Below are 12,880 nucleotides of genomic sequence, written 5' to 3'. Positions count from 1 at the left end.
CACCACTTGTTACTGGCCTCCAAGTGGACATATGGTTTTGTTCTCCTTTAATCTAATCCTCCTATCTCTGCATAATACTAGTCAGGAACTTCAGACCTTTTTATGGAATGGCTAATGTGTGAATTGCAATCATCAGCTCTTGTTGCAAGATCACTGCTAGTGTGAAAATGTATTTGAAAAAAAATCTCCAGCAACTTTAATGGTTTTGCTTTTGAGACTACAGAAACAGCTTTATAGTCCTGTTTTAATTTCCTCTGAAACTAGATGCCTAGCTTCAGCAGCCCCATTTTTTTTCATGGCTGAGAACAGCCATGGTTTGAGAACAGCTCAAACCAAACCAGCTGATGTATTTAATACGAGGTATCTGCACAGGCTAAAGAACAGGATTTGCACCATGGCTTTCATATACCCTAAACCAATTAGCTATTTTAAAAAATCTCACTTATGAACATCCCACTGCTGCCACTATGGCAACATAAACCCAGACAGGGACATTAGCATCAGCTAATGAATGTAAGCTTCCTGCACTATGTATATAAGATTTTATAAGATATAAGGACTAGGATTCTTGGCACTGATTCTACTTACTCATTTTCCCCTAAGGTATACATACCTATTAGTATTCTTCCTGGCATGAAATCTGAGTGCCTGTGAAAGTGGAGAATATTTCTCACCTGCTTTAAGATGTCCTTTATGTTTCTTAAGTCTGACTTTGATAGTAAGCTTTGAACTGCCACAAGCTGCCTCCCACTGGTGGACATTATATTAGATCTCTGAAACAGAAGCTCGCACTTTTAGTGTTACTGCTGCTGGTACTTAGAGGAAAGGACTGTTCATATTTCGGAACTACCCATCTGCAGCTCCCATTGTAATTGCTTGCTGGAAGAAGCAAATGGCTGAAGGATAATGAGAAGAGAGCAGAGACTATTACCATAGTGAGGTAAGTGTACTCTGAAGCAGTGCCCAGATTTAGCATCTTTTTCTGCTCTGTATTCATCCCCATTAGCATGCAGTAGAAGATGTGATAGTTTCTCTCCTCTGGAGCCTAAGAGAAAGAAATAGGCCAATGGTCAGCCTTGTCAGTGTTAGCTTGGAATGGAGGAGCAGGCAGAATGTACATCTGCCCTAACCCTTACCTGCCGGCAAACCCTGGACTTCTCCAGAAGGAACTGTTCTATCCGGGCTCCTTCTATCACACCATTTTGGTTGAAGTGAATATCAATGTATTTCCCAAACCGGCTTGAATTGTCATTTCGAATTGTCTTGGCATTTCCAAAAGCTGATGGGCAAGGGTCAGAGATAGTATCTGGATTATTGCAGTTAATGCACATCAAGTCTATTTCTTATGCCGTACTTTTTTCTGCTAGTATTTTACACGTTGTGTTTGAAATGACAGTGCTGAGAAGCACTGCAGAATGTCTGGTCTCAGGCTGCCTCCTAAAGAGAGAGGTAGGCATACTGTGCATCCAGAAAACTGTGTTCTTGAAGACATATTCAAATGCTCCAAATGCAGCCAGCCAATCTGGCCAGCCAAGAGAGCTGGGCAGGTTTGAAGACCTTCAGAAGGACTTACTGGGAACACATTTGATCCTTCTACAGAGAAAGATAGGTACATCAGGAGCTTCTCCTATAGATATATCCATCCTTCGCCAGCCAGTTTGCCACTATCTAGTGCAAATGCTAAACCAGGGGTCTTTACCTTGAGCTCTGCATTCCCAGGGACTCTTGTGCTCCCAGCAGTTCCAGGTTACCTCATGGGAGCTGCTGTGGACTTCGTGAGGACATGGCACAAAAGTATAGAGAACTTCTACCCTGCATCACCAGCGTTTCAGGATTTTAGCAGTTATACAAATACAGTGGTTTAAAGATCTGTTTCTGATTTGTTTATCCTGATACAAAATCCTGAGATAAAGGTGGTAAATCAGGCATGTTTACTAAATAACCTACCTTCCAGAATGGGGTTTGCCTCTAGGATTTGCTGCTCTATCCAGGAATGCTGGCCACTGATAGCTGCCAAAAACTGTAGTATTAGCTTTGTGCTTTCAGTCTTCCCAGCTCCAGATTCTCCACTGCAGTAAGAAACAAAATCATTAAAGGTTTCCTTTCTTCTTTTTTTGGCTAGGGTGGCAAAATGGCAGACCAAATTGAAAATAAAAGAAAGCTCCCTCAGATTTACCCTGTTAATGGCAGATCAGACTGTCTTTCATGGAAGGCTGGAGAATTTTAGTCTTTCACTATCTTATCTGCTAAAATTTAATTTGTTTTTTAGACTCGGGCTGAGGACTAAATTATCCCACTAATTAAAACCAAGCAAATCCAAGGAAGACATTCTGTACCAGTGCAAATTAAATGACCACTTGCTTTTCTCCTTTAATGCATCACCAGCTTTTCAATGCTAGTTTTAGCACATCAACTGAGTTGCCTCAGCTATAATCAGATATTATTACAATGAGATTATCTGGTTCTTCACACTGATGATTAACAGAAAGTGGGTATGTGTTTTGTCTTTATAGAATGAAGAAAGTTTCCCTCCATCTTCAGGTTAGCAGAGGTTGTTTCTCTCCAGGAAATCTCTGTTCTCAGAAAGTATATGTAACATAAGTATCATGTCCCCAAGGTAAAAGATAGCCTTACATCACACAGGCTCATATTTTATGTTTCCATATAGAGTGACCATGTGCAGAATGTATAACCACATTCAAAGCTTCTGGGGGAAAACAATGGACTTCAGAAACCCCTTGCTTATGCTCTAGCTTTTGCAGCCCTAACTGAAGACGAAGAGGAGAAAATATTTTCTTCCTGTTGTCTCTAGTCTTATCTATGCCCTTCCCTTTGGAAGATCTCCTATGTCCACAAAGATGCCTCCCAAACATGCCAAACTTGGTTTCTGCTACTCATCCTCTCTAAGTACAGTCACCTGATGACACAGCACTGGTCTCTCTTATTCCTCTTCATATTGAAGTAACAGTTGTCTGCAATGGCGAAGACATGAGGTGGTAGCTCTCCAATCCTCTTGTTACAGTACAGTCTGATCTGATCGACTGTGTAGAGTGGCAGAAGCTGGTATGGATTCACTGCTACCAAGATTGATCCTGTGTATGTCTGGAAAACAGTTATGAGTGTTATCTCTGGCAGTAAACCTGCAAATAAGAATACAACCAAAGCCACTTGCAGTATAAGTCTAAACAGAGGCAGGAGGGAAGCCTAGGAGATCCACAGCAGCATTTAGATGAACCTGAGAATCTGGTTCCTCACTATAAGCTGCCTTTAAATATCCCAGAATATGGAGTTTTTTGCAAAAGGGATAATCCTAGTGATAATCTCCTTGCCAAATCACATCTTAGGTTGCTGTCTCAAGTACAGAAGCATGATAAAGTCCAATTTGACCTGGGATTTGTGTGTGTTATCATAAGCTGTTTTGTAGTGTTTTGGTAAGCTGCTTTTGTGTTCTAGTGCAGATGTAGCTGAACTTTGCTAATGGGCAAAGTTATGGTTTGCATTATTCATATATCCATTTAGTAATTTAGTAATTATATTCATATCTCCATTTAGTCATTTAGTAACATTTATAAACCATTGAATGAAGGAAGCTGTTGAAGACTGTGGAAATGCAAGGCAATAATATTGTTCAAAAACTTCTACATAAGACAACTGCAGACTGAGCCTAATATAACAGGCCTTTACTCACATCTTGGTTGTTTCAACTGCAGCACCTATAAAATCAGTCCTTATTTAGACTAAACATCACCACATCTGTGTTGTAAGAGGCAGCTCCTCTCCTCTAGTGTATACAACATTGGAAGCAAAGCATGGAAAAACCTGAATATTATTATCATAGTCAAAACTGTGAACTAAGGAACAAAGAAACTAAAAATGCCAAATTGCTCAGTTACAGATAAAACCTGTAATGGACATGAAATGAAATGAGGCGTCCTAAATATCCACGTCTATTCTTTATTTTATTACATCAAAATCAAGTAAACATTGACTTGGACTGGAGGACATCCAAATCATGTTACTGTGTACTAGTTAGACTGATCCTGAGTCCCAGCTGAAGGTAATAGCAGCAGTAAGGTGTAACATGGGCTGGATTTAGCTGTCAGTCACTAGTGAAATGATCACTCTAGGAGAAAGTAAGCAGGGCCACTACCTACACATATCTGTGATTTCAGAGACTGCTATTAACTCTCTTCTTCACAGCCAAAGTTCTTGAATGAAATAAGAGAAAAACTATGTTGTGTCTCCTTGGCACCCTCAATCTGTAAAGGAAGCAGAGGGCCCCATGCAGCTTGCAGGCTGTGTAGTAGAGGCTGTTTCTGAAACTACTATGCCTGGTGGCCTTGACACTCACATAGATTTTGTGTTCCTGGTGGCGGATGAGGAGGTTGTGCACCATGCCTGCTTCATGGAGGTCTCCAAGGCGGATCATGTCTTCCACCCCCTGGACAGAGGAGGGGTGCATCAAGCGCACCATGTGCATGTTCCGAGCTGTGATCCAGTGTTCCTGAACAAGGCAAGGCATATGCTTTAATGTGTTGTGCTGTTGCTCAGAAGCAAACAAAGGAGAACCATGAAGCTTCAGTATAAACCATGCTCAAATAAGCATAATCTTACAAACAGTTGACTGGTTTGCTGCTCTCCAGGACCAGATGACTGATACATTCACTGGATGAAGCCATTCAAGTGGGTTCTGGACTTCACCACATCTAGCACTGTTCAGAGTGCAGCTCTGTCAGGTCATCACAGCCACAACATCATATGAGGTAGGGAGATGAAACCCCAAATGACTTTAGTGGGATCATGATTTCACCTAAAGCTCCACCAGATTTAGGGATTGGAGCCTGTCCATTTTCTTTTCGTAAGTACATAGATATAACCTCTAGCTCAGGAAGCTCTGAATCATCATAGTGCTGGGACCTGGGGATATAGGGTATCATCCTATGTTGGCCTTATTTTCTTTCAGTATATCCTACCAGACTTTCCCAAAGTCAGATCATTTGGCTAGATGGAAATATGGCCATTTTTCTGTACTTTGTACTTTACAAAATACTTTGTACGTTTAAACTTTTAGTACATTTATACTAAATAAGAATTTAATGTTTTAAATGTTCATCTTTTACAGAAATTTATAAAGTAGCCCACCTTGCCTTCATCATCCTCCAGCAAAATCCGTCCCGAGTCAGAGTCCTTCACAACTGCCCCGATAGGGACATTGAATTCACTGTTTGGTTGAGTGTCCAGCCACACATGATCACCCTGGTCAGAAGAAAAGCAATCATCAATACAGTGATATACTTGATGCCATATAGCTCACAGGCTCTTGGTCTTAATTTTTTAGTGATGTGATTCCTTTAGCAGTGTTTAACTGAATAAGTTCTTGCTGCTCTCAGGCAGTACAGTCTACCAGTTATAGTATCAGGACCTCTGAGTTCTACTCCCAGCTCCACAGCTGACCTGGAACATGACTTTGGACAAATCATGAAACCAAACCCAACTGTCTCACAAGAGGAAAGGAGGGAACACATTTCACAAGGACACCAGGTACTCAGCAGGTACTCAGCTCCCAGAGACTGGTGGGAGGCAGAGTGAATACTGCTCAAGTGTCTTGGCAGCCTCATATTAGTTATGGTATTCTTTCAGAAGGGATGTTTGAAAACATAGACATTACCAGGAAAAACAAACATGTACAGACTAGATGCCTGGAAATGTAGAGGGCTCTGTTGCAAGAGTTTTTAGGTGTAGCTGAAATCCCTTAGAAATGTGGGTGCTTCCATGATCTTTCTTTAGAAAAAACCCAACACATTTCTTTATTTAGCCCAGCTTCTCTCTTCACAGTTGTAGAGGCAACATCCTGCCTCTCTGCAGAGCAAGCTACCAAGAACTGCTGTGCTGTCACTGAGGAAGGTGCGAGCTACAGCTGCCCTTTCCTAGGAATAAGCGGCATCTTTGTGTTGCTGCACTACTGTCCTTGTTATACTCCTCAACTCCAAGCCCCCAGGAATACCTTCTCTTGCTCCAGGCACTAATACAGCTTCAAATAGAAAACTTTACTGTAATGGCTGGAATGAAAACTGATCTTCAATGAAAGCTGATCTTCAATAGGTATGAAGTGGCTTTCTAGCTGAGTGTCTTCTTGTATACAATTTTTATTAGACACTGTAGCATTTACTGTCAAAGTTTCAAGGTTTTTACTGAAATAATATTTCTTTTTCCTTTCAAAACACCTTATGGGCTTATATTTAAAAGCAAACAACTGTAGTGTAAAGCATCTATAAATACTGCATAAGAAGAAGAAATGTTATGCCATGAAGAATAGTACAGACTAACAGCTCTCAGCTGTGTTGAATAAAACTCCAGGGGTAACTTCTGCACTTTCAGTGCCACGCCTTGTGACAGAGGTCACCAGCTCAGCATGAATACAGCAAGGTTAGGCAAGACACCTCTTCAACTCCAATCTAGATTGGTCTTATTTTACACCTGTCAATAGTGGGTTATTTTATTTTTGACTTTACCATGGTTTTCTCCTCTGTGGGCCTCAGGCTAAACAGTTAATCACAGCAAAGAATAGGACTTACCTTTCTGAAAACCACCATTATGTTTCAGATCACTGTATGTAACCTGTAGTGCCAAGAAGAACATAGTATTATGCCAGAAAAAGGCTCAGGCTTTGATCAGAACAGACAACTGGGGTTTCCTTGAGATGTCTCCTTGTAAAAAATAATAACAAAATGCCTTAAAATAATTATGTTTATGAATTTTGTTAAAGAAGAAGAGATCATAATAAGCTACACCCAATGCAGAAACAATGAAACCCTCTACACAAAGCGAAGAACCTGCAGCATTAGGGTGGTGATCTACTCTGAGTTCTGCCACGTAACACAGGAGATGCTTTCAACCCTGAAGAGGTCGCTGTACACATTTTCATACTGAGTAGTTCCCAATAATAATCATCAATAATTTCACTGAGATCTTTGAGATTTCTTCTCTCATGTGTCAGGGCTTTAAAATCTTATGTTCAAAATTTCTGATAACCATTTACAAGTCTGTTTAATATGGGTGGTATATATTTTGAGAGATACCCAGATTTCATTACTTTTCTGACTGAATAAATAATTTTATGATTTATCTTCATTCTATGGTGGAGTTCTACAAGTTTCTGAGGTTTAGATCTTAGCAATTAAATGATCAGAAAAGTGTTTCAAGTTGCCACTTTCTTTTTTGGAAACCCATGCTTTTGAAAAATGAAGATTACCATTAAAAAATCAAGGTGCAGTTCAGGGTTAATATTGGTTTTCCCCTCTAGTTTTAATAACTTTCAATGTTAAAAGAAAACATTGCAGTGAGAGAATTAGGGCTCATTTTATCACTTGCTTTCCTATAGATGCCCGCCCACTTCTTTACCTATGTTGTTTAGGAAGGTATGAATTGCTTCCATAAATCATGATCTTACTTAAAATTGATTGATGCATAAACAAACTTTTCTTCAGACTGAATAAAAGGAGCAAATATACTCCTGTATGCAAGATTCTGCCACTTGTTGTGGGTTATACCAGTATCTTAACAATAAGGAGGGCTATTAGGGTAGCAAAATGAAAGTAGGAAGTGCTTGACAAGGTACACGATCTTTGTGCTCTGTTTGTGGCTATAAAGGGCTGTATAGAGTAGCATGGTTGAACAGGGATTGTAAGCAAGCCCAGAATGATGTACCACTTTAAAGTTATCATAAGATAATGCTGAAAATCACAAATGATCAAAATTACAAATGTATTGTGATCCCAAAGTGAAAAATAAATAGAAGCTTCTAGAGATGACAGACTATTGATGTAGAAGTCCAATGCTAACACACATTTTAAAGCAGGAACTTAAAATGTAATTTTCACATAGGTGACCCAATTGCAAGAAAAGAAGTGAAATGTCACACTTAATAACCAAAGCTGGCACATGTAGAAACTGCAAGAGCTGTGACCCAGCACAACACCTGCTGACAATATTAAGAATTGATTTTCCCTGTAAGACTAGGTCAACATCCAGAGCTCATCTGTAACTAAGACAATTCTCAAGCACAACATCTACAAACATTTACCAGCGCAACATGAATATGTTCTTTCTGGCTGCTTGGTTTTTTTCTGTTATTTTTTTTTTTCTTACACTCTCTCAAGAAGGAATTTTTGTCTTTGATAATCAGTTTTTCTTATGGTGATGCCTTCATGTTCTTATTCAGGACTCAGGAAGTGGATCTGCATATTAACTTCAACAAAGTGATGCCCTGTTACTGTGAGTGATGTAGGGTGGTATAGAAGCATGGTACTTAGCAAAAATAGGCCACAGATGGGCCGTGGTCAGCCACTGTGACTCTCAACTGACAGATACTTTTCCACCTGTGCCAGAAACCAGGATATGGGAACAGAGCAGAAATGTCTACCCAGAACAAAGAGGGAGTGGTACGTGCAGACACGAAGCACAGCCATACTGCGTTGCATCAAAGGTGTAGCTAGCTCCGGATCCAGTCTCTGATAGCCAGGAATGGACATGCAGGGAGGAGATCCCACACAATCCCGGGATATACAGTTTCAACATTTAAAATGCTTATTCCCAGTTAAGTCATAAATGGCCAACCACCCTCCCCACGTCACCACCTGCTTTCAATGGCCGCTTTCTGGCAATGCCTGGCTCTCTCTGTTTCATTTCTTTCCGAAGTAATGCAGCACTGTAAACTAAATTGCACCCCACAGGGTGGGAAATTACCTTTCCAGAGGAAATCTTCACTGTCTGGCTTCTGCAGCTTAGTTCTTTCTTTTTCATAAGCACCGGAGTAAGAAGGAACAGAAAGGTGAAACTGGTACTGGTGCCATTAAGCGATCCCTCACCAAGTGCCAGTTCTCTGCCACACAAAGGAGGAAATGACTGAACCATGGTTATTTATTACAGGACTTTGCTCCCAGTTCAGCATATGTCATTTCCAGTCAGGCATTCCAGTAAGTAGGAAGGCTAATTCTTGCCTAACTGAACCTTAAACTTCAGTCTCTCCACTGTGCCTGAATTCTTTCAGACTTCTGGAAAGCACTCCCAGAAGAAAACCCTTTAGCATCTGGTTTATGCTGCTCCAACACTGCTGACTTCCCTGAGGTTTACTTGGAGCCACCCTGTTAGATAAGAGGAAAACTAGGCCCTCATCTCTCATCACTCCCCTTGGTTCTGCACAGCACTTTCTGCAAGAAAATGCCCATCAGTCTGTGTACAGGGTAGTCTGTGTTTCACAGTATGTAGAGCTCAAAATGAATTCATGACACTTAAATTGATACATACACACACATATAGACTTCCTGGGTTTGCTGTCATTCATTTATCTCCCAACAAATGCTCAGTCCCTGTGTTCCAGCATCCAGGTGCGTGTGTGATCATCCTATCTGCCCACTTCTCTCTTTCCAACTTAAGATGGGATGATGAAGAGCTTCCCTCTTTCTGGTTGTTCTACACGTACTCTCAGAAATACTGTGCCCTTGCATATCCTACTAAATTCCAGCACTGGATGTGACGTATGAGAAAGAAACAGAGGTGTAGTATATCTTTAGAGGCAAATACAGGGTTTCTCCAGCCAGAGCAAGGACCCAGGAGTCAGGCACTCCTAACGGTGAGCCCAAACAGCAAGGAGTGGATTTTTTCCATCTACCTTAAGCCATTGTATAACCTTCTTCCAGGGCACTTCCAGGGCAGCTTGCCTCACTGTGCACTATTCTGTATGCTCTTTAGTGAACATGCAAATGAAAATGTGCAATAACTGTGAACATGTACTGTGAACATGTACTAGTATGCTTTGTACCTTAATTCTTGTTCTCTTGTTCACCAGGTTCAATGTAGCTGCACTCTATGATGGGAAAGACAACAAAAAGCCTCCGTGTCAGAGAGAGATTCTTGGGCCTCCTGCTGTGGTTCCATATCCGAATCAGAGGTAAGTCATGGCAATAAATAGCAAGGGTAATGCATGTTTATCCACATTACATATATGTGTTTTAATATTAGCCTCCTTACCTGAGGATTTTGTTAGGTTTTATAGCAGAAATGAAGATACAGATGCAGAAAACTTCCAGGGCTCGGAAACTTTTAGAGGGAGGCAAGGAAGCGAGACAGAGGAGAACTTTCTTAAAGTTCCTATCTGTGCAAATCATTCTCACTCAAGGAATTTGCCTCAAAGTAATTCTTTAGCATACTTATTTCTGATACAACAGTTTTTAGAAGAAGTTTATGTGCTGTATGCGATTAAGAAAATTTCAAGTACTGATTTTATTAGATGGTCAAATATTGGCAAATAAATCAAAATACTTTTAGATTATCAAGGCAGATATCTGCACCCAGAGCTTTTTGTGTAATTAGACTGCAAGGAAAAAAGTGCCATGCATATTTCTTCAGCAAATGAAACATACCTTCTGAAGTTCCAAATGGAGTGTGTTTTGGGGCACAGAATCTCATTCTGAAAATATAGGCATTTTTAACACTTATGACCAAGATGTGGTGGTATTTCAGAGAGAAGTACAGTATTTCTGTCCCAGTACAGTATATCAATTGTGTGAGATGGAAGCATAGAGAACTCAAGGTAGTCTGAAAGAAAAGCACAACTCATTTTATGGCTGATATAATATACTGGAAGGGAGATGGATTTCCAGTTAAGTCTAGACATACACAAGAGCCAGAAAACATAAGCTGAAGGAGGAGAGACTTGACTCCAAGCAGGAGCAGCCTAGATGCTTTGTAAAGCACATGTACCTAATGAGACATGAGCAGGTGGCTTGCTAAAGGCTTGTTTAGAAAAGTGCCTGTGAGGAAACAGAGGTAGCTCAGGTTTGGGAAGTCACTGAGCTTGCCAGGAGTCAGCAACACACTTTACTGCTGAAGGCACGGTTTGGTGAGAGACTGTGCAGGGCACAGATACATTTGTAGTTGTAATTAGGGGTAATTTGTAGTGTGGTCTATGCTGATGAATAATGCACTGAGAAAGGCAGCAAACTGAAATTTGATAATCCCTAGTGAATTTAATCCTGCTGCTGTACAGAGCGATGGGTCTGTCCGGATAGACATATGTTAACAAAACTGCCTCTTCCTGACAGCTTCCTAATTAAGAGATTGATGTCAGGATCAAAGGGTTTAATTTGCACATGGCACTACCTCTCACATTTCCTCTCCAGCTAAATAAAAGTGGCCTCATCAGTTCTGCATCAACAAGTCCTAGATGGCAAGCACAGTTTTACATTAAACTAGGGTTTTTATTATCTGAGGTTTCTGAAGGAAGGTGTCTGGAGAGAACAATTTGCAATTTACACTGTTCATTCAGAAGCCCTCCTGTCTACACTAACCTCCTTCCCTTCCTCTAAGCAGATTTGTAGCTTTAAGTCACTGATGTCTCTTCACTCTGAAAGGCACACTGCAGGGAACAAAGCAAACTAAATAAGAAGTACATACCAGTAAAAGATTTCGAAGTGCATCCCTTGGTTGTCTGGAGCATTCTGTCCCCTCAGGGAAAGGCTTATTTCATTCCAGCCAGTTCATGATATTGTTGTACAGAGAGGCAGACTGATGGGGCTCTGGGATTGTGTGTCATTACACACCTTCACACACGCCAAGTGGGCGCTGCTTGGTAGAAGGCAGGTCATTCTCCCCTACTGTGCAATCCCATTATGGTCTGAGTGTCACTCCATCCTTCCTTTTGGGATGCAGCCAAGATGGTATTACAAGAGTACATTACAGGCCAGTATGTGCCAGGTTCTGGCTCATGAGGGACAAAGACATGTGCATGCAAGCATGCACACTAGTGTGCACACCTGCAGAATAACTGTCAGAATTAATGCTCAATTATTCAGCATTGCTGAGGTGAGGTTGCTTAAGACACAGGTGCACCCTACCCTCTGTGGTGCACGTGGTATGTCACAAGACTAGGCTCAGGGTTAGAAGTATATTTTTAGAAAGATGGGAATTCACAACTTAGGAAGGAACTTCTATGCCTCCTTCCACTTCCAGTAAATGCAGAAATTCTCTGTTCTTTCATCAATGCAGCCTCAGTGGCAATTGTAGGCAGTGGCTTGCCACCACTACAGAGCATGACACACATTTATAAATGACTAATTCCAAGGAAGGTTACCATCATTCTCTGATCCTGCTCAGAACTTTATTATGTGATAGATTTCTGTGTTTTCTAGGCACCTTGGTACAATTTCCAGATACTTTGGTACACATTCTTCAATATTGTTTTTTTAGTTCCTAGTTACGTTTCCCCTTGTCCATTATTTTCTGTTACATCATCCCCCACTTGTAATTTCCTACCTTAGTGCTTTGTCTGCAGAGAACTTCATTTGTTGTGTTGTAATGAGTGACGCTAAAGTTGTCATATTGCCTTCTATTTAGTCAGTTGTACAAAGCCATTACATTTCTTGATTAAGTCAGATAAATGAAAGAATGGAAGCCTCCCATCACATACTGGCACATGTCCTGCTCCTCCCAGAAAAGATCTAAGTGAAACCATGCAATGCAAAGAGCTAAAAGCAGCAAAAGTCATATAGAAGCAGGAAAAAAGGGCATGATACTATTAAGAGCGTCATCCTGAGTATCACTAAGAGACCTTTGGGGCTATGTGGAAAAGTCCTGTAGAGCTGTAAACAGAGACATTCTCTATATGTTTTAGGTATGCTGCTTTTGGTGGTGGAGGGAGAAAAGGTTTTCTGCATTTTTACTAAGAATATAGGATTGTATGCAATAAACATCTGCCAGTTTCTCCAAGTGGAACACTGTACAAGATGTTGAGTAATGACTCAACTCAGAGTTCAGCTGTATTTAACTGGTACACTGAACTCCCTGCATTGTAGCTGTGCTTGCTGCTGGAGTGTGTTAATAA

General features: G+C 40.8%; 1 protein-coding gene across 1 annotated transcript; it reads right to left on the bottom strand.

Annotated features, from left to right (window-relative positions):
• Window positions 1-931: 931 nt before the first annotated feature.
• LOC104400993 (unconventional myosin-VIIa-like) lies at window positions 932-6,593 on the bottom strand (the record flags this gene model as incomplete). Its single annotated transcript, XM_010017525.1, has 7 exons — window positions 6,576-6,593; window positions 5,143-5,256; window positions 4,352-4,504; window positions 2,918-3,102; window positions 1,948-2,069; window positions 1,137-1,279; window positions 932-1,045 (listed from the first exon to the last, which is right to left on the bottom strand). Coding segments are annotated over exons 1-7 (849 nt in total), but the record flags the coding sequence as incomplete, so codon positions are not given.
• Window positions 6,594-12,880: the final 6,287 nt, after the last annotated feature.

Source organism: Nestor notabilis, unplaced genomic scaffold (genome assembly GCF_000696875.1).
Source record: "Nestor notabilis isolate BGI_N333 unplaced genomic scaffold, ASM69687v1 Scaffold35666, whole genome shotgun sequence".
Taxonomy (NCBI): domain Eukaryota; kingdom Metazoa; phylum Chordata; class Aves; order Psittaciformes; family Psittacidae; genus Nestor; species Nestor notabilis.
The sequence above is the reverse complement of the archived record's forward strand: the minus strand, read 5'-3'. Positions and strand labels throughout refer to the sequence as shown.